Consider the following 22,522-nt stretch of genomic DNA (forward strand, 5'->3'; position numbering starts at 1 on the left):
GAATCGAAATTCTAAAGCCCATGTATTTAATATTATTCGAGCAATCGCTGTATTCTATATATGTAATATTAAAAAACTAAAACCCTTTCACTTCAAAAACTCACAGAGAATTCAAAGTGCAACAAAAACAACAACGAGCTAAAAACCAGTTTCAATAAGCCAATAAACCAATAAGCAATAAGCCAAACCAAATACAACAACAACAGCAACAGCAACACTTAAGAGCAACTAGGCCCGTTAGTGCGCCGCCGTGGCCTATATTCAAAATAGATCAGCCGCAGTCTCAGTTGCTGCCGCCGTCGCAGTCGTCGCCGCAGTCGCAGTTTCAGTCGCCATCGCCATCGCCGCAGCCATCGCAGTTGCAGTCAAAATGCTAAAAACAACTTCTACAACAACAACAACAGCAGCAGCAGCATCAGTGGCCGCCGTCGCCTGAGAACGCAGCTAAAAACAAGTTTTATGCTAAATAATAATAAATAAATAAATAAACGCATCGCAATACCAAAATACAAAGTCGAAGAAGTCGAAAAGGTGCAAGAAATAAAAAAAAAAAAAAGAAACAAGTCAAGAACTTGGCCAACGGCAGGAGTCGACCTGGCAAATACCCAGTGAAGAGTGCAAAAGAGAAAAGCAGTTGAGAGCAAAAATTTATTTTGCTCGGCTCTAAAACTGTAAAAGCAATAGCTCCCAAACCGTATCATAAAATTAAGTTATTTTTGTAAGCAAATCTGACTAAAGAACATTTGCCTTAGCATACCCGATTGGCACACTCGTGTTGAGGGTATCAAAAGTGACCTACAAATACGGGTTTTGCGCCTTGGAACCAATAACAGCGACAACGCGTGAGAACTGAGAGGCAAATGGCAACAGCAACGGCAACAAAAACAAGCGAAATGCAGGCAACACTTGCGGTTAAGCGACCCGGTCCGCCAGTGCCGCCCAGGCCCAAAACAGCAACAGCAACAGCAACTGCAGCAACTGTAGCAGCAGCAACAGCAGCAGCAGGAGCTGGGGCTGTGGCAGCTGCCACGCCCTGCCCGCCGCTCATACAAAAGAAGCCCACATTTGTTAGCCAACTGAGCGCCGTGGGACGCACCTTGGTGTACAAGTCGCCCTCGCTGAATCTGCAAAAGAAACAGGCGCAAACACAGACGCCCACCATGGCGCTAGTGAACAGTGCAACGGCAACAGGCACCGCAGCAACAGCAACAGTTGCTCCCGTTACAACAGCTCCACCTGCTGCACCCGCAACGGCGCCGAAGCCTCCGCTGAAGCTGCGCAAGGCGCCCGCTGTGCCCACAGCCAAACCTCGAGAGTCGGTTGTCAGCGTGAATCGCACCAACAGCCTGACCACTCAGAGCACTCCGCCCCACAAGGACACGCGCCTGAGCCTGGGCAAAGTGGATTTCGAGCGGGCGGGTCTGTTGCCTGCCGCTCAGCCGCTGCCCAAGCCGCGCAAGATTGTTCAAATGCCGGTGGCCACGCTGGACGTGGAGGATGTGCCCGTGAGCAGCATCTTTAGGCGCTCCAAGACAACGCTGGACAGTCCGCTGTCCAGCCAGAGCAGTGGAAGCAGCTATTTGGGCGGCAAAACGGTGGAGTTTAAGAATAATCTGAAGAATGCTGCCGAGCGATTGTTCTCGGAGATCATCATTAGCCAGACGCAGAAGCAAACTCTGGCCGATACGACCATTATAACCAAGCATGAGCGCGCCATACAGCATCAGGCACTGTTGGAGCAGGAACTGGCGCAGGAGCGGCACAAGCGGCAGCAGCAGAAGCAGCAACAGCAACAGCAGCAGCAGTTGGAGCGGGAACGGAAACAGGAGCAGGAACAGGAACAGTTGAGCCAGGTGATTCAGGCGGCAGGCAACTGCACGCGCATCAACATAAATACCAGCAACGTCCAGCCTCAGGCCCAGGCCCAGACCCAGCCCAAATCGAAGCCAATCAAGAGTTCGGTCAGTGCGGGCAACACGCCCGAGAAGAAGCATGCCTTCCACGAGCTGCTCATCTCGGAGCTGGCGGCTATGCGTAATCGTGCCTGTTCGCTGGAACAGTTGCCCACCAAGTGGCAGGCCACGCCCACTAAGACACGTCAGCGTTACAATTCGATTGAGGATGCGGATACGGAGGATGTGGACGCTGATAATGTGGAGGATGCCGATGGCGACGAGGAGGACGACACACTGACCTATGCAGTCAATAAATCACTGAAGGATAATGCAAATGGCAGCTCGACGCCACGCAAACGCTGCCCCTCCGGCTGCTCCTCGGACTCGTCACCCTATGGAACAGAGCGCTCGCAGCGCATACGTACGTCCGATTGGATCGAGGTGGGGGATAATGGCAAACAGGTGACCCTCACCAGCTGTCACATTAGCTTGGAGGACTCCGGCATGGAGGATGAGGAACGACTGGACGATATGTCATCGTCGGGCGTGGGCGATAGCTGGGATAGTGTCAAGGAAGCTGAGCGAGAGAATGAGAAGCGTTGTCGCAACGTCAAACGGTGAGTCAGAGATTTACAAAATTCGGTCCGCATCTATACAGTATAGACAAGTGCAATATAATGATGATATAATGGGTTATTTTTGGGAATTTTTGTCAAAATTTAATGCATCAACTGAGTTCATCAAACAGCAAGAATTATTATAGATGGAATATGCCAAAATATAGTATATGATATATACATATATATTATTTCGAATGTCTATCGTGCAGCCAACTCTTATATATGACATCAAGCTTATTTTTAGGAAGTCCATATTATTTAATCTAAACTATACAAATATGTAATACCTAATATATTAAATAATTAATTATTATAATATACAATTTAATTGGAATGGGTTATTCCCATGTCACTCTGACACTACAATTTCGTAATAAAATCAATGATAAATTTTATTCTACTATAGTCATGGATTGAGGGGAACTTTTCATTTTGAGTTTGGAATGCGTTTCATGTGTAAATTTGTAAGAATTTTCTACTACATTTATAGTTGTAATACAATATTATGTAAGAGTTCTATACCATGCATTTTTAATTAAACAGAAGCATTTCCATTTTAAGCTTGTATGCTTCAGTAATGAAAGATTAATATTCCTTGATAAGTGTGGCATTATGGAGACATATTTAAAGCAACCCCCATGTGACTCACTCGCAGCGTGATTAAACTTTACTCTCGTTTACAATAATCTGTTTGTTCAGGGACAAATGTTTTTATCGAGTATTAACAAGAGAAACTGGTTATATGAATGCCTATGGCAGAGGGCTATATAGTAACATTGAAATGCATATAGAAAATATAAATGAGGAAATTAAAAAACAGATGTACGATATCTAAAACTTCCCTTTATAAAAATCTTATATATATATAATTACATATTATTTCATTTTTAAATTGTTTGCCTTAGTGCAAACTCAAATCGTGCTTCTGCTGCAGTTCCTAAGCATTATTCTGTATAAGATATTTGAATTATAAGCATTTACGTGACCTTTACAGGAACTCACAGTAAATGGAATACCTTGAATTTCTCAGATACATACAAAGATATACGTACATACATAAATATAGTGTTTTATGTTTGAGGTTTGCCTGCATTTTCATTGATTAGTTTCTCGGAAATGCTGTCAAATGCCATGAAAATTCCTGTTGACAGGATAAATGTAGTGGAAAAATGAAAGTCGTCTGCGTATGTACCATATACATATGTGTGTGTGTGTGTGTGTGTGTGTATGCACTTTAGCCAGTCCCTATTATTTCTATTAAAGGGCAAAAGGGCACGTGCAGAGGGCTGAGCGCAGGATAATGCTCATTGTGGACGTCATTTTCCTTAATTAGTTGCGGCTGCTGTCAACCTCATTGACAGAGCCTTTTCGCTACCCTCAGCCAACCCTCGCCTGTCTATCTCTCGACCCTTCCGTAAGGTCGTAAAAATGTTTTTGCCACTTGCATTATCAACAGAGCATCGAAAAAAACAAGTAAAATTCAATTGGTTGGGCATGTTCAACCGGAGGATACCCTGAATTTTGCTATTGATTGACAGAAGCCATCGATAGATCGTAAAAGAGATTATAAACGAAAGGAAAGAGAGAGAGAGCGAGAGAGAAAGAGAGAGTATGGCCTCTTATCTAACATCATACCCTTTTGCAGCCATATTCCATAACTAAAGGGTATACAAATCAATAAATACCTGGGCCAGCAACAGGAAGACGCGATAAGATAAGAACGTATCCGACAGAGGTGCACAGATCGAGCGAATAACTGTTGCCTGCCTCTGTCTGCGTTTGTTTACCTGTTGTAGGGCTGCCGGTGAGTGCTGCCGACTGCTGGCACTGGCAGTGGGCGTGGCTGGTGCTTGCAAATTCACAACATGTGTAATTTTATTTATGCGCTTACCGCAATTATTTCACCGAGTTTCACTGCGCTGACACGCTTTACATGCCCTGGGCCAGCACTTGAGATAGCTCGTATCTCACAGATACATTCATGCATTGTCTTTTGTCTCTGGCTGCGCTCATGCAAATTGTTCGGGTTCTCTTTTCATTTTTTATACCCTGAACCCATTGAAAATGGGAAATCAGGGTATAATGGTTTTGTTAAAAGTATGTAACAGGCAGAAGGAGGCGTGGCAGACCCCACAAAGTATATATATTCTTGATCAGGGCGAGAAGCTGAGTCGATTTGGCCCTGTCCGTCTGTCTGTCCGTCCGTCCGTCCGTCCGTCCGTCCGTCCGTCCGTCCGTCCGTCCGTCCGTCCGTATGTATGAACGCGTCGATTTCAGAAGATATAAGAGCTAGAGACCTCAACTTTTTTTTAAAATGTCCGTATATATCACGCGCATATCGAGTTTATCACTAAAAAACGATAACTCATTCCGATACTTTTTTATCGATAAAAAACCTTATCAAAGATCACTTAAAAAATTATATCTCCTACATCTTTCAAGCTAGAGTCTCCAAATTTAAAATGTATATTAAGATGTATTTTAGACAATTTCGGTTTTTGTTCAAATTTACCCCCCACCCCTAAATTCACCCCCTCACCCTCATCTTTGTAAAAGTCGTATATCAAATACTAGAGACTTGTGCTTCGGTATACACATACATTTTAACATTATGATTACGTTCTGAAAGTTTCATTACGATCGTACGTCTAGAAATTAAATTATTCAACAAATAAGTTTTCATTTATTGCCAACATTGCAGCGCAACCCAAGCGCAATCGCCTGTATATGTGAGTGTGTGTGTATGCGTGTGTTTATTTGTATGTGTATGTGTCTGCGTGTGTTTGTTTGTATGCGTGTGTGTGTGTGCGTGTGTGTTTGCTAATTATTATTGAAATATCAGTTGCTTGTAGGGTTCAGGGGATCTCGTAGTCGAGCAGTCTCGACTAGAGCTTTCTTTCTTGTTTTTTTTAGACTTAGATGCGGTTTGAACAGCTTTGCCTGGTTTATTTATGCTTTTTTCATGTTCGTTTTTTTTTTCTTCGCTTTATTTTGATAAATTATTGCTGACACCATTTCAAAGGTGTTGTTGTTGGTGTTGTTGTTGGTGCTGTTGCTTGTGCTGCTGCTGCTGCTACTGCTGCGGCACGTTGCATGCGCGCGCATTACGCTCGATTGCAGTTGCTGCAACTGCAACTGCAACATCTTGCAATATTTAACAACAACTGTCTGGCCAAGTTAGCGTCTACTTATGTCTCCTCTCCATAAAGAAACACAAATAAATATGCTGTACACATACATAATACATAGCCACATACATACACATATATATTTACTATATATATTTACGCTCAGGTATATACAAATATGCAGCGTGCATTTAATTTTTCATAAATGCTTATTTCAACAAATCCAAACTCGTTTCACAGCCACTGTGCGATATTCAAAGCGTTGTTATTATAACTGCGCATATAACACAGCAACTCTTTTTTAATACACGAGGGCTGTAACAGGGCTTTATTGAAAAGTCTATTGTGAATTGCGAATAATTGACAATTCTTATAAAGGTCCATTGAAAGAAATCTGTTGGCTTTTGTTTTTATTATAATTAATCAAATGATCATTTGGCATTAGTTCAATGGAGTATATTATATTATAAGCTTGAATTGAATTAAGTGAATGTACAGTCATAATAAATTATCAGTGGCAGTAAAGTTTACCTCACATAATAGACATAAATCTATTTTTTCTCAATTTTTGTGTAGATATTTATAAATATTTAACATAACTGAATATTATGTATTGTAATTATGAATAATTATATTCCATGATTAACATATATTTTATTTTACTTTATTGTAATACTTACTTCTATAATCATTTTATTTATTTATTAATACTTTATAAATTTTTTTTAAATATGTACATTTAGTAATCTCTATGCTTTTATTCCCTTTTCCACCCTCGCGCTTATGAGCGTACTGTGAATATTGCGAGACGTGTTTGCGGTGTGCTCAACGCTGATTATCGTGACTCACATTGTTTGGCATTTGCTGCTGATCACACACACACACCTATACACCAATACCTCTGCATATATGTATGTGTTATATTCAATATAAATGCAAATACAATTCGTACGATCGTAAAAACTCATACGCAAAGCTCTTATATGCGGGTCGCGAAGCTTGTGAAACTCGCCCAAGCGTAGCTTCTCCCAGAGAGTCTTTATCTATCTGTCTCTGTCTTGCTCTCTATATTGATTAGTCATACGGTATACGTGCGACGCAATGAGCCAAATGCAATAGTAGTTAACTTCTTCCCAGACGCACACAGCCGCACACACACTCACACACATACACTCACGCACACACATGCGAACAATTATGTTTGCTTAGCATGTTCATTCAACTTGACACCTAGAGAAAGCTGTGAAAATCTTTATAGAACTCGCCAATGAATCAGCTGATCAATTCGCACGCACAGTCTACTTCTATACTTAATTATGATTATTATTCTTCTTCTTCTTTTTATGAGTAATACTATTCCCGATTGGCAAACAACAGTTATTCCAATGGCAGCGATAAAAACAATTTGCCGCATGTCTCCGAAAATATGTTTCGACTGTGAACTGCAAACTTTTGATAGAAATTACTTCTTTCCTCCTATAACATGCCATTGTATTAATGTTGATAGATATCGAAAAGATGTTTCTTGCATTTATAGTTTAAAATTAGCGGATGCGATTTGTTTATGATTGCTTTAATGTGCATTTAATGAGCACTAAAAATTGATTGATTTTTGCCTTTTTGGGCGAGGTTTGCGTGTTCCCATTTAACACAAAAGATTTGAAATAATAATGCATTGGATATAGTGTATATAAGTGACTATATGCATTTTTTGAGGTCAGGCTTATACTAGTCAGGGCTTCATATCTCTATCTTTTTAAGTGATAATAAAAATAATTTATTCAGATTATATAAATGCAGTTAATACTGAAAAGTTTTTATCATCAGATTATATTAAGATATTATTTAATCATTTCGTTCTCCTCTCGATGTTGTCATTAAAAATTCAAGATATCTTTAAAATGTATCTTAAAACCGTTAAAAATATGTGCATAAAATATGCTAAATTAATAGTATTATAATGAAAACTAGAAGAATATTATCAGAGCTGATAGAAATGAAGCTGCGTTTTATAATTCGGCTGAGTAGCTTAATGAAGTCGTGAAAAGAAATTCGCTTCGAATTACAATATGAAAAACGAGTAGCTGAAAGTTATACAAACGCTAGTTTTTTAAACTAAAATATACCTAATTATAGACATATTATTAGCTTGTTGTGTAATTAAAGCTCTACGATTGTTCGTATCAACTAAGACTGATAATAAATTCTATCTATATCGTTACATATGTATATACCTCTCAAAAATTCCAATTGGCTGCCAATGGGGCGCCCTAATTGAGTTGTTAATAAAACCTACTTATAGCCTGCGTCAGACTGTCCGTGAAAGCTATTCTATGGTCGCTCAAAAACCAATTATCCGTCTTCACATACCAAATCAATTTGTGAGGCAACCAAAAAATAGAAAGAGAGAGAGAGAGAGAGAGAGAGAAAAAAAACTTTTATACATATGTGCATGTAGAGGAAAAACTTTTGATGTGCTTCTTTTGTATCGCTTTCCGATGCAATTTCCTTGTGGCTTCCTTCTCTCTATCCCAACCAAAAAAACAAAAAAGCAAAAAAAAAAAAAAAAACCAAACCGAAACTGATTAAGCCATTAAAAATTCAAGCGCAAACTGTGTGCGCAGACTAACGAGCTTTTGATTAAATGATATGCTGCCCGAAGTATTTCTTTCTGTATGCTGTTCGATTTTGAGGGGGCCTGAGTTAATGCATATAAATATTGTATAAAGTTATAGAGTAATTTTCAATCTGAATGAGTGAAGGCAGCAGAGGCTGATGATATGATTAATAAGCGAGTTTCAAATGCCAATAAAGAGGGCATTTGTATTAATTTCTGTTGGGATTGTTTCTGTGCATTTGATTGCAGCAGTACTGACGACTTTAAACAGAGATTTTCCTTATATAATAATATACTTTTGGTATTATATAATTATTTGTTATTCCAACTGAAAACTACATCCAAGTAAAGACTGTGAGCAATTGCTTAACTTTTTCCACATAAACTACATTTTTCCATTCAAAAGTTAACTGTTAATTTTCTATTAGTAGTTCCCTAACGGATAGTTGAGGTAAAGAAAGAAAAATGAATTTTTCCTGCTCTGCTCCAAGCACTTTCTACGTGCACCGCAATTTTCCTTATTGGTAATTGGACTGTGGCCACATTAGAGCTGTTCTATCATTAGTTTTCACTTTGCATTTTCCACCACTGGAAAACGTATTAGTGTGTGTTTTTATTTTTTTTTTTTAGGATTTCCGACGATAAGTGCAACTCGCGTCGGTCATTGGCATTTAAACTCGCTGCTCACAACTTCTTGAATTCATTTCATTTGGCAATTGATGGGCCCATTTGTTGCTGTTCGGCTTTTCACTTGCCCATTAAGGAAAAAACAAACGTGAAAATGCTCAATTCAATCATAAATTTCGCCCCCCTCAACACTCTCGCTCTCTCTCTCTTTCATTCTGTCTTTCTCCTTCTCTCTGTTGCTCCGCTGCGATAACAATGCCGTAATTTGGCGCGCAGTTTTGTTTATCTAACTAACTCCGATGCAATCCGATGTCGACAATCGCGCCGTGCCGTCCCCTTTAATTGAAGTGTGCCTTTTGTGGCTTTCATTGCACTTTTACTCAGATACCAATGTAGCTCTATATATACTCTATATCTGTCTATCTATATGTATGTGTGCTTGTTTGTGTATGGAGATGTCTATGGCCGATCGATGCGGCACGTCAATGGGCGATTAACAAACCGAATTCGTGCAAATAATTAAAGGGGCTACCAGATACCAGATGCCAGTTGCCCGTTGCCCGTTGCCAGTTGCCAGATTGTGGGGCATAAATTCAGTGGCAACCACTGTGCAACACGCTGGCAACTCTGTAATTACAAGACTTTGGCAGCGACGCATGCGCCGACATTTTTATTGCCGCTGCTTGAGGATGTGGCGCAGCAGCAGCAGCAGCAGCAGCAGCAGCAGCAGAAGAAAGAGCAACAGCAACAGCAACAGCAACAATAACAATATCACAATAAAGCATAATCCAATTTGCAAAGCAAATCCATAAACATGAGACTCGCAGAGAGAGGCCGCCGCAGCAATGGCAGCAGTCACAGTTTTCTATTTATCTAATGCAATTTGCCATTTTCCATTTTGAATTTCAGTTTTACGCTCTTATACCCTATGGCAATTGGATGTGAGTGAAAGGGTATATAGCATTGAGGCAGTTGCCTATAGTTCTATAATTTATATGTCTGACTTTGTTGCAGTTGAAATGAAATTTTCTTAATATTATAGATATAATCATGAATAAAGATTTTTATCTGCTTAAGTTAAAAGAAAATCTAAAGGGCGACCAAATTTCTTTTCAAGTGAAATAATATTGGTCAATCAATATAGTGAATGCTTAAATATTTTTTCATGAGCATGACTCACAATATTTATAGGGTATCTATAGCTCGAATTTATTTGATTGATATTTAATTTTTACTTTTTACTGTCATTTTTTGTTGTTTTGATCGAAATCGAATTGGAAGGAAGCCGCTAATGCGCATTTTAAAATATGAAATGCTTGAATTTAAATCACACAGCTCTCAGCTCACAGCTCTCGACTCGATGCAAGTTTTACTGCTTATGACTCTTAAATATATTATTATGCCAATAATATAATTTATCATATATGCCTGACCGGCTGCTCGTATATGTGTGTGTTTGTGTGTGTGTGTGTGTCGGTCTCTGGGGGCTGTCGGACGCGTCGTCCGTTTCCTATGTTCGCGCTGTGGGTAATATGCAAATTGTAAATTGCATCTTACAGATGCAGTTTTCTTATGCCTATACATAAACGCAGTTACATGCACACACACACACACTGATGCTGGCTAAGCAGTTGGCATCGTGGATTATAAAATAAATTCAATCAAAGCGAAAGCAATTGCAACACTCGCAACAGGCGGCAGCAACAACAAATGCAACTGCAATGCGGTCACTCGACTGCCTGCTGTTATTGTTGTTATTGTTGTTGCTGCTGCTGCTGCTGCAACTTTATTTTAATTTAATTGCATAACTGAGCAACTGTTGTCCGTTGTCAAGAATTGCCAACCATTTCCGTACAGAGCACCTTTAAGCACTCTCAGCTGATTCTGCGCATTTCATAAGTTTCGCAATTTCCAATGGAAATGGCCCGACAGCTTTTCCTAGACTCCCAGCTCACAATTAGACATAAGCTATTGCCTTGAGTATTACTTTTCAAATTGCTGATTATATGTGACACATACTAAATAAATATTCGTGATTTGTGTTTGCTTTTCTCTGGCAGTGGAGTGAAACACTCCTTGGGAGTTGTCCAACTTTTACTTTTCAGGCAGGATGACTATAATTCCAATGCAAGCAGCATGGGCGTCGCTCTATAAGAAATGTGCACAAATTTACAGGGAATCAATGGCCTGTCAGGCACTACGAGCCGAGCCTCCCTCCAGCCAGTTGCTATAATTTGAGCTAAAAGTCTTAATTTACATGCTCCAAACATTTTCATCCAAAGTTTGTTTTTCTTTTCATTTGCTATTTATTTACTTTTTTTTGCGGCACATTTTCAGTTTCGTTTGGCTTGGCGATTTGTTTCCTTGGAAAAACGCTGCACATGCGCAACAGCTAGAGAGCCAGAAAGAGAGAGAGGGAGAGCCAGCACTAGAGTGGGGTGTGGGGGCGGCCTAATAGACATTTGCAAATGATTATTAAAAACGAAACGAAAACTGTGTCGTAATAGCGTCGACAGCGCGAAAGGCAAGTCTAACGGCAAACTGCAAACTGCAAACTGCAAACTGCAAATCCAAATCCAGCTTCAAACAGCGCGCAGCGACTCGATGCAGCGCTCCTCGAGACTCGAGACTCTCAATTTTCAGGCATAATTTTCTGGGAATTGCAACAGCAACAAACAGCAGCAGCAGCAGCAGCAACAACAACAACAATCGAAATGTGCCTTTGGGCAAATGCTGTCGCAGTTCGTTTATTTGCTTCTCTATGTTTACCCAGATATCATTTGCATATCGGCACATTTACATGGAAATTCTTAGATCATAACTGAAGCAATAACCATTTGAATACCCGCTCATGCATTACTATGGGGTATGCTGAGTTTTCTTAGACTTTCGATCACGTCCTACAACCTTATAGCTGACAGACCTGATCTATCACATAACTGCTCTGGGCATAAGTATATTCTAATTTATCTCTTAACGGTTAATCGAATCCCAGCGAGTATTACGCAGTCGCTAGCATTCGCCTGCATTGTTTTTCCTTCTTAAATCAAACATTTTGTGGCCTCTGTGTCAAGAGTTTCCTTATGGCACTTCAAGCGGAAATATTCCCCCTACACACTTCCTGACCTCGTCTATTTGTGCAGCTAAAACAACAACAGCAGCAGCAGCAGCAACAACAGCCATTCAAATGCTTCCTTAAGAAACATTGACATACGGTAAAGCAAATATTGCTTGGGGTCAAAAATTTTGTGTTTCTCTGACAGCTGGTCAGCGGTTGGTTCCTCTATTTTTAACTTCATTCCATTTGTTTGTTTTCATTATTATTATGGCTATGATTGATGACGTGCTGAAAATAATTGCCATGTTATATTTTACGCACTAACTAAGTAGATTTGAATTTATATGCTTTTAGATCATTAAACTAATTTCAAGGTGAGCCTTTGATAGAGTTTTCATAACATTATTCTCGCTCACTGGCTGAGCTTGACCTTATGGTTTGTCTGGAGGCTTGATAATGAAATAGGTGCTAGATTTTGAAAGTTGTTAATGGTATACATATATAATATATATAGAGAAGTAGGCATATAGTATATAAATTAAATATGTATTTAAGTAAAAGATAATGTATATCCGTTTCTACTTTAGTTAGCTATCATATCATTTTTGCTATTCTGACTTGCTCAATCCTCAATTATGCCAAATGGATTGTTGACTAAGACCATTTATATTACAAGGTTTCAGCGATCTTAAAGATTTGTTGATTTCTCAAAAATCCCACACTCGGCACCTGAACTCGGGATCAACGGTGTCTGCGAATCATTACACAAAGCCATCAATTGAAGCTAATGAATCAGAATTGATTTTAATGATCGGCAGCATTCAAAATTCCAAACACAATTTGGCCACAACGTGCAATTCTGTGTCTAGCATACCCTGGTCTGCCCGCCCCTTGCCCAGTGTGTGGGCTGGCGACTGCGTTGGGTCCGTGGTGCGAACGTATGTAGGTGTTTTTCATTTTTGCCATTTCAGCAGACAAAGACACGAGCATAGATTCAAGCCAAGTTTAGACTAATAACACAGAAATGTAAAATCACGCAAAGCAATCATAAATTATGAACAGTACGAAAGGCTATGGAACTGCGCGAGTGAGGCCGATGCTTGGCTGTGCCTCATGCGGCTGTCATTCAGTCCGTCAGGCAGTCAGTCAGTCATTCAGTCAGTTAGATTGATGTTGTTGTTGCGGCGTTGTAATTATGATGAGTGCCACTCGCTGCCAAAGATACACACGCCAGATTCAGTTGCCCGCGAGTGTGAGAACCGTTAAAGCATGGCAAAGCGACTCTAACTGAACAACCGACCGACAGACCGAAAGACTGACAGACTGGCTGACGGACTGACTGACTGATTGACGCACTGACAAGTGCTGTGCCTCTGTTTGTTTCAGGTACCCGAAAAAAAAATATAGTTTTAGATGATGCGACAGAAATGCAGGTTGAACGCACCGAAAAGCCCCCAAAACAACGGCCAACAGGCAAGAGCAACGATTAAATACCCTAGCAGCATTATAACAGTATGACATAGGCTAAGCCAAAGCTCAAAGTTAGTCAAAAATATAGTGGAATGATAGGTGATATGGGAATTATATTAACATATGTAGATCCAAGCTAAGAACACTTCGCAATGATATTATATTCACACAATATATTACTCTGGACAAAATATATATATAATACCCTATGCTAGCACACTGAGAGACAACTCGAAATAAGTAGCACAAAGTGCGCGCAGTGCTCGACTGAGAAGTTTTGGTTACGGTTATGGGTTCATGTCGTCTAAAGTCAGTCAGTCAGCCAGTCAGCCAGTCAGGCAGTCATACACGGTCTTTCGTCTGCTGTTCTATGTGAAATGTAAGTTCCTCATAATCATCATAATTGCTAAGCATCTGACACTTTACTGTAACCGATTGTGACTTTCAGTTGGGGCTACCAGTTGGAGCTGAGAGCGCTTACAGTGACAGCCGTTGATCTGTTTCATGGGCCTGGGTTGGGGAGGCAATCTTACTCTGACTGTGTTTGGTGTGTCAGACGTCACAACACACACACACTTACTCACACACTCACACTCACACATTCCCAAGTTTCAGATTCTTGAAGATTTCAGCAGAGTAACGGTACTTTGCTCTTTGTTTTTGGGGGGGCCTGTTCTATGCAGCATTTTCCAGCTGTACAAATATTTGGCTTTGTATTAGCTTTGGGTCAAGTGTAAAACCGCTGCAACTTTCTACACGAGTTTCTAACGCTTTTAACACCGAGCTATTATTATGTTTTTGTTTCATTTTTTGTATACATACAACAAAGATGTTCATTTAAAACTTGACAAGGCTTCATTTAATATTTTTAGCATTTGTACTTGGCAATGGTTTTTCAGTTTTTAACTGGAAAGCAGAAAAGTAAAAGGAGAATTGCGATTTATTTTGTATTTGCAATGGACTGAAATTTAGTAATATATATATTTCTAATATACCCAAGTTTTCATATGATTGATTGAATCAGCTGTTCATTCAGCTTATTTACCCAGTTTAAATATATGTCATATGCATGGCTTATTTAAATCAATCAAGCATCTCATAAGAATTCCATTTATAATGAATATTCTAACCCGAATCGATAATTTAGGTCATTATCTATGCTGACCTTCTATTCACTTCTTTTCTTTCGGCTTTTTCTTTGAATTTTTGGCAATCTTTAATTTGGGATTGTTTAAATTTTGGCTTCAGTTTATTGTTTCTATAGACAGGTTGATTCTTGTTAGGCTGCACACTATTCACGTCTCTCTAGATATATTTCTGCTCTTTGGCTGCGATTCGCTTCCCATTCCCACAAGGCAAAACAACAAACGCACTTCAAATTGATGTGGACAGGCATATAATTTATTTATTGTTTTCCATTTTATTGTTATTTTTGGCGGCATTTTCTATTGTTGTTTTGGCATTAGATAATTAAGCAATTTTCGCAGCTGAACTTTGCTAATTTTATGCAGACTCATTGACGTGAGAAAGGTAGAAAATAAAAGCTGTAAATTTGCAAAACCGAAAGCTTAAAAAAAAAAAAAAATAAATAAAACAACAGCAAAGTGGTGGCAGCAGATGCGGAAAAATTGGCCAACTTTGTGAGCGGGTTCCACCTGGAAGTGGATGTGGATCTGGACGCACATGCGCGTAGGTTGCCCGACTGACTGCCTAACTGACTGGCTGGCCGACTAGCTGCTTGGCCTGGCTTATATAAAACCCACATGACGGTACAATTTGTGTTTGGTGTACCCTCAGCTAATTGAATGTGGGTATATGGGGTATATGCGCTGTGTGTGTGACTCTATGCAACTGAACGAGGCCAGAGGTTATAGGCTAGATTCATTAACTTTATTTATTCTTGAGCAGAAGACGACTGCAGTACAGTTAGCTGTTTCTCTTTGTCTTGGCTTATCTTAAAATCATTCTAACCTGAAGCACGCTAGTTTTCTATATCTAATCATGCATATACACATAACCAGCTAATCAAGGCCTTTGAAATGCTAATGAAGGTTATTTTCCATTCTAGACAGATTTGCCTAATGAAAATTGGCTTAAAAACCTTTTAATAATGAGGTTTAGAGTATCATTTAGCCGAGTTGCTCTACTTGCTTACGTTTTTATTTGTTACACTGTTTGTTGCTGTTGTATGTTGCGTTAATTTATAACATTAGCCATGTGTGTGCGTTGTTTGCTTGGCCAAAAAAAATAAAAACAAAAATGAAGCGAAAAGAAAATTGTCAGAAAACTGAAGCCGCTTACGAAATGCGACGCAGACTTTTGACGAGCAGTGAGCAGAGAGCACCTCTTGGCCACAAGTGAGCTTGTGTGTTGGCCCATTGGCTGTGTGGCTGAGGCTGTGGTTGTGGCTGTGACTGTGACTGTAGCTGTGCTATGGTCGCAGCTACCGGAAGCAATTCGGCACTTAATGCACTTGGAGCTCGCAGTTTTGCGCTACAAAATTTGAATTTAAATTTCAAATTTTTGAATTTTCGAGTTCAGTTTTTGCCCAGGCTAGATTCCGGCTCGACGGCAGCCGGTTTTTTGGTTTTGACTCTCTGGTGGGTTTCTAGCCGATCCTCGGCCAACGATTGCGTATCTATGTATCTGCGCCTTACAATCAGTCTAAATTAGAGTTTTGTATCTTTTGCGCACTTGTCTCACCTTTTGGCTGCTCTCTTTTACTTCTTGTACATATTTTTGTATAAATTTATAAAGTTAATCTCAAGTGCTTTTGGCGCAATTGAACTTTATGAGTTTGTTGTGTATTGCCCCAAAATAGCAGCAATAGCAACAGCTGCTGTTGCTGCTGCTGCTGCTGATTTGTATCTTATGGATACAAAACGAAACTATGCAGTCAAGTGCGCGCATTGCTCAAGTTTCCTGCTCCAATCGGCCAGACTGACTGGCCAAGTGCTTTGACTTTTGTTTAGCTCTTGCTCTGTTGTTGTTGCTGTGATTTCGGCATTTCACTTGCTTGGAAATCGCGTTGCTATTAGCCAAATATGTACAAAGCGCTGAACGATGATTTAAGCACTACAGATTTAGCAATACGCCCCCCCAAAACAACCTGCAGGTCTTTCAACATGTTCAGCCCAAGTCGCAAGAATTGAGATAAGATTGAGGAATAGTTAAATGCCATGTGTATGTATGCTTGCATGCATATGGAAGAATAATTATTTATACAAAAAGCTATAAGACTAGATATAATGATTGTTTTCTTAAGTTTTGTTTTATTTGTGTTAAAATCTAAGCTTTGTTGATTCTTTGCAAACTAGTTTTTAAGTACATCGATAACTGGGTTTGTGGTTTGGTAATGCTGGAAAACTTAAAATATATAGGCGCACATTAAATAATTGGAGAACTTACTGTACTGAGCATTGTTTATTTTATGAGCAATCTCTCTATCAGATCATATGTACATCATCTTTCGACAATATGTCTTTAAAGGCAAACTAATTAGGGCTAGCCAAATGAAATTCCATTTGATATATGTACATGTATTCAGTTCTTGACACTCATGAGATATTGAAACATTTACGATTATCATAATTGAATAATAGAAAAGTCATAAATCGAGCAAAGACTCACAGCAAATCGCTGGCCTAAGTCTGTTTTTTTTTTATATTAAAACCTAAGGGCTACGAGTTCCATTCCATATTCAATGTAATATTTAAGCTTAGACTTAGTTTATTAACTAAACTTTACACACGAATTTTTATAAAATCTGCTTAGCTAGAAAATAAACGTATTACCCAAGGTATTTGAATTATTTTATAGCATATGCACAAATAATCTTTGAATGAACAGCTTTAAATTAATCTATAACATAAACATATAAAGTATAACAGCAAATAGTTAAGTCAGGTTTATATCAGTTCGTTTTATGGGGCTTCAGACGACAATAACTGGATTTTTCGCATTCAAAGTTTGTTTCCTTTCGCTATGGATATTTGGTATACAAATATTTTTATATTTTACCTTTTAAGTATTCGTATTTTTTCCCCCGTAAATAATTCAGCAAGCATATTTGATATATTACCAGACGACTTTCGCTTTTGTCTAGTTAAAGCAGGTAGTTTCTAGCCCAAAAGAAAGAAGAAAAAAAAAAACCAAAACACAATGCCGCAGAGCTAAAACCCAAAACCCATCGACCCATCGTTAAAAGCCAAAGCGATGACAAGGTGCATAAATTAAGAAAACCCTCCCGCCCTGCTATTCGCAAAGGTGTTGGCCACATTTCTCGATGTTTGTTTATTTTTCTTTTTCATTTATTTTGATTATATTTTGTTGGTTAGTTCTACTAATCAGAAAGCCGAAATCAAATTTCGCTTTTCGTTCGGACTCGAAAGAGAAACCCGAAACGAATCGTATGGAACCCCGGGTCACCGGACTAAACGAAATTTGTTCGTATTTGGGTAACCAAACCAAAACTTCGGCGACTATGTGAAATCAACTGTTGCTTCTTCTTCTTCTCCTTCTTCTTCTCTCTCTTCATCTTCTACTTCGTATGCTCGCTGGTCTCTTCTTGTTGGCTTATTTGCATATGATTACTGAGCTGTTTATTTAGAGATTTCACAAATGAGCCAAGCCGCTTAGCTTAGAAACCAACTCGACTTGATGTCAAATTGGCCCAGAAACCAGACCAGAAACGCAGGGTATATCCCGTATGGTTTTACCATATCAAAATGAAAGCGAATGTGATTTGTGAATCGTGTAGAAAGGTGGGGGCGTTGTACGTGAGAGGCCCTGCATATAAATCCACTGATAGCATTTCATTTATGGCTATGAAAGCGCATTCAATTCCACTCAGCACACACACACACACAAAACACTGAGCTTGACCCTCTTTCTCAGCTCTCGGCTCGTTAAATGGTTTTGTTATTGTTTTTCTCTGCTTGTCGTGGGTCTCGTAATTCTGTCACGAAAAGTGTAGCGCAGTTTAGATATCTCTTGTTGTCAGAAAATGTATAAATTCTTAGTTTCTGGATCGTTAATGTCAGTTTTTCAAGCTAACCCTAAGTCGGGTTTTTATCGTATCCATCATTCATGTAGGTGGGAATAATTGATATATAAATTAAAATGTTTTCATATGAATAGAGAACCGACATGCTTAAGTTATGATTATTTGGCATTTAATATTTTTTTTTGCTTAATGGAGTTAAATTTAAAGGAAAGCTATGCAGCTTTTATATCAGATATTATAAAAAATGTCATTTCTTTTCAAATATCGTAATGAAAGAGTATTTCATATTCACATCTCTCGCATAACTGTTTTCTCTTGTGATTAACTATTTAACGCACTCGTCATTTGGCTTTTGTTGTGCGCAAGGTTTTCCCAAAATTACCTGCCAGCAATTTTTAGGCGACTTCTCAGTTAATTAACGCTTTAGCTGCGATCTCTTAGAATACAATGGTTAAATTATGGCCCATTAGAGTGTGACCCCCTTCCCAGACCATACCCCTGCTCAGCGAGTAGCTGTCATTGTGGGATCTGAGATACCCTCTCCACGACTTTCTGTTGAAGCTAATTCTCAAAACTTTGGTTGAGTGAGTTTTCTTTATAGGTTATATACATATATATGTATGTATATGTTCTTATTGTGACCTTATTTAGGCTGCGCATTTGTTGGGCTGTTCTAATTTATTGGACTCATACCGTGTGGATGCAAATACATATCTGATTTTGACTATTCTCTATCTCTTCTTTCTAATTTGATAATGATTATGAGATTTGAGGTTATATAAATTATGTTTTATGCTCGTCTAGTGTGACCTTCTTAGCAGAGGGCATTTCAGAAGCGCTGCTTTCGTTCTCATTCCATCTCTCCTCAAACAAATGTCAAACAATGGGTCAATTTTCTGTGGATTAATCACACACAATGAGCTACGAGTTCATTTGATTTGTTGGCCAAAAGTAAAGAAACAATAAAAAGAGCTGAAACCTTTATTTTGAGCCAACTTCGTAAACGTTTTGATTTCTGGGTCAACTATTGATATTATGATCACGTCGCTTGGTTTGGCGAGAAATCGCCTCGAACCGACTGGCTGAAAAGGCATTTCAAGATTTATGACAACGTTGTCAGCAAAATGGCGCCGTTGTTGTTGTCGCTGCCGTCGTTGTTGTTGCTGCTGCATTCTTTTGAGTCGCAGTCGCAGTCGTAGTAGCAGTAGCAGTCGCAGCGCATCCCGTTCATGCTCCCATTTACCACCTGCGCGATTGCCTGCACTATTTTCGGTGGTGCTCATCGCTCTGTGGTGCCGTCTCTCGGTGGCGTTGCGTGCACCGCTTTTCCGAGTTTATTTTTAAAATGCGACATCGTCGACGCGCTCCCAATTCGATTTGGTCGCCTCACACGGGGCAAGGGTAAATGTTCTAGTATGTATTTTAATTTCATTCTATCCCGAACCCATTGGAAATGGGTGAACAGGATATCTTAGTCTATTAGTATCTTGTATAGAGGGAGGAATTATTTTTTATCTCTCTCTGTCTCTCCTCTCTCTTTCCCTCTCTCTCTCTCTCTCTCTCTCTCTATCCGTGTCTCTATCTCCCATTCTCATTGGCTTGTTTCTCTCTCTTCCTCTTTCATCTATTTCCATTTCTTTCATTTCTAACTGCCTTTACCTTTCTCTTTCTCTCTCTATCTACATTTCTATAAACTTAAAGCTCTCAGACCGACAGCCCATCGGCTTTCGCTCAGGGTATCTACTCGTGTGGCACTCCCGCCTGAAGCATGCGTACTTATTTTTTGTTGTTATATATTTTGTAGGCTGTTTGTCGACGCTGTCGGGGAGCTAAACAAATTTGATGGCATCCACCTCCTCGTCAGCAACATCATTCTTTTTCTGAATGAGCATTGCGTTGTGCCCGAATTTTGTCTCGAGCCGAATGTCGTCGTATGTGTTGTGTGAGGTTTTACCCTTTGGCTCATTGAGCTGAGCAGAGGCGGAGGCAACAATATGATGTACTACATAGAGAAACAACGTGTTATTTTGTTATTATCTCTATAAATAGCATCCGCCACTGGCAGCTGTCGACGGGCAGGTACAGGGTGGTCATCCCATAGAAGAGATAGCCAAAGATTAGTCCAAACTACACTTGAAGAAAACGGGAACAATAAACACTATAATTAATGCCCAAATAAAGTATAAACTAAAACTGATGCACAGACTAAGTTCTCTAGACATTCTCTTTAGGTCTGCAGCTCTTTCACCACATTCTCATTGCAGTGGGCTGTTTCAGTCTTTATTGATTTTTTTCCATCTCAATGAGTTTACAACCCTGTAAATTGATTTGGCCCCCCCAAATTGTTGCATGCTCAATCAAATATTTAATTTAGTTTTGGATAATTCTCTATTTACATTTATCTCGCGCTCATCTCACACACATGCAATGCACGACAGACACACCCTGTTCGTTATTTTATTTTTATTAAATCAATACACGCATTTCTTATATATTTTTATCTTTGTCTTGAATTTTCTAATTTTCTCAGCTCTCTGCAGCTACAAACACATACATATATTATATATATGTATATATATATCTGTGCATCTGATAGATAGAGCTGTGCGCGTTCTCGAATCTCTTCCGCTCGGCGCGAGAGAATGACTCGGGAGATATTCGACGTGGCAAAAAGTCGCCAACGTTTGACTTTTAGTAGCACGCGAATTTCTCAGCGCTATCACAGCGAGCCCAGTCAAAACGAGCCCAAAGAACAAGAAAACGAAATACACGCCATTACAAATAAAACAAATTATATGTTTATAATTCCCATATTGTTTTTACAAATTATCATTTGTGAGTACGCGTCAAAGAATCTCAGCGATCAAAATATTTACGCAGCTCTTGTTGTGCGTGTGTGCGAGTGTCTGAGTGCGTTCTGTGTCTCTATGTTTATGTGTATACATATGTGCACGTTCTAAAAACAAAACGAGGCTGCATAACAATTAAAAATAATTATGCTGTATATGAGGAAAAAAACAAAAAACAAAAAATAAATATCATAAAAAATGTTGCTATGGCTCGCAAAGAACTGCGCCAAAAAATAACAAAAACATTCTGTGCCATTCCGAGTTCCGAATAGAGATCTGTATAAATTATATAGCCGCCGTTTGGTCTCTAACAAGAAATGTGTTTTACCTTCTTAATTAATAACAAAACGATTTTCAAACAACATTCAAAACTGTGCCTGCTTACATATCTATGTACATATACGCTAAGAGACGTTTTATTTATTCGAATGTGCCTCAAGAAATGTCTATATATATAAATATATATACAATACTCTTGTATATTTATACATATAGCCAAAGTTATTTGTGTTGACCTTAAGCGTTGTACTGACTGCACGTGGAAAATCTTACATACATATGTAGTTCGTAGTTCTATGTTTGTGCCTGGGCTTTATGGCTTTGCTATGCTTGAAACCCCCCTCAGCTAAATGTGGCCAAGTGTTAAGAGCGTCTGCTTATCGCATATGTGAAAAGTGGAAATAAAAGACATATATGTTCTTGGAATAAATTATATTGCTTGCGGAGAATTGAGTTGTAGATTTTTAGTGCTTTTTCTCATGCTTTCACAAAAATCTGACGGCTCGACTGGAGCATATCCCTCGGAAGTGAGAGAGTAATTATAATGTTTGTAATTGGAAGTAATAAAATGTTTATAGCTGTGATTAGTATGCCTAGCTGTACTACTATTAATAGAGCCAGAGCAGCTTTTATAATTATCTACTTTCTCTCCTTGATATACTTAAGAACCTTCTCCGTTACAGTAGAGATACTTTCTTCTGCATATCTATCCAAATACTGCTGTTTCTTTGCCATTTTGCCACACCTACGCTGCAATCAGTCAGTTTGTTTCAGTCCGGTTCAGTTTTGCTTAGGCCATTTACGAATACTTGTGCTAATTAATTAATATATTTAAAAACTGAATGCGTAGGCTGGCAACGGCTAAGAGGCGTCGCTGTTGCCATAAAAGCAACTGCCAACGACTGATATCGAAACAGAAATCTTCATTTAAAAAAAACCGCCAATTGCCATATAGAGACGATCCACTGATCAGG

At 39.2% G+C, this 22,522-nt stretch overlaps 1 protein-coding gene across 4 annotated transcripts in view; it reads left to right on the plus strand.

Annotated features, from left to right (window-relative positions):
* The window catches only part of LOC108654511 (uncharacterized), a 57,553-nt gene that overhangs the window by 3,141 nt on the left and 31,890 nt on the right, over positions 1-22,522 (plus strand). For 2 of the 4 annotated variants that reach the window (XM_030388861.2, XM_030388862.2), the window contains exon 1: positions 21,108-21,255. The exons of 1 other annotated variant lie outside the window; for it this stretch is intronic. In XM_030388861.2, coding sequence (XP_030244721.1) covers positions 21,216-21,255 — 40 coding nt within the window. In that variant the 5' untranslated portion in view covers positions 21,108-21,215. Of the gene's footprint in view, positions 1-106; positions 2,513-21,107; positions 21,256-22,522 lie in introns of those variants that run through there. One more of the 4 variants, XM_030388855.2, reaches the window with a different exon arrangement.

This window comes from Drosophila navojoa, chromosome 2 (assembly GCF_054131105.1).
Source record: "Drosophila navojoa isolate 15081-1374.11 chromosome 2, UAZ_NAV_1.0, whole genome shotgun sequence".
Classification (NCBI taxonomy): Eukaryota; Metazoa; Arthropoda; class Insecta; order Diptera; family Drosophilidae; genus Drosophila; species Drosophila navojoa.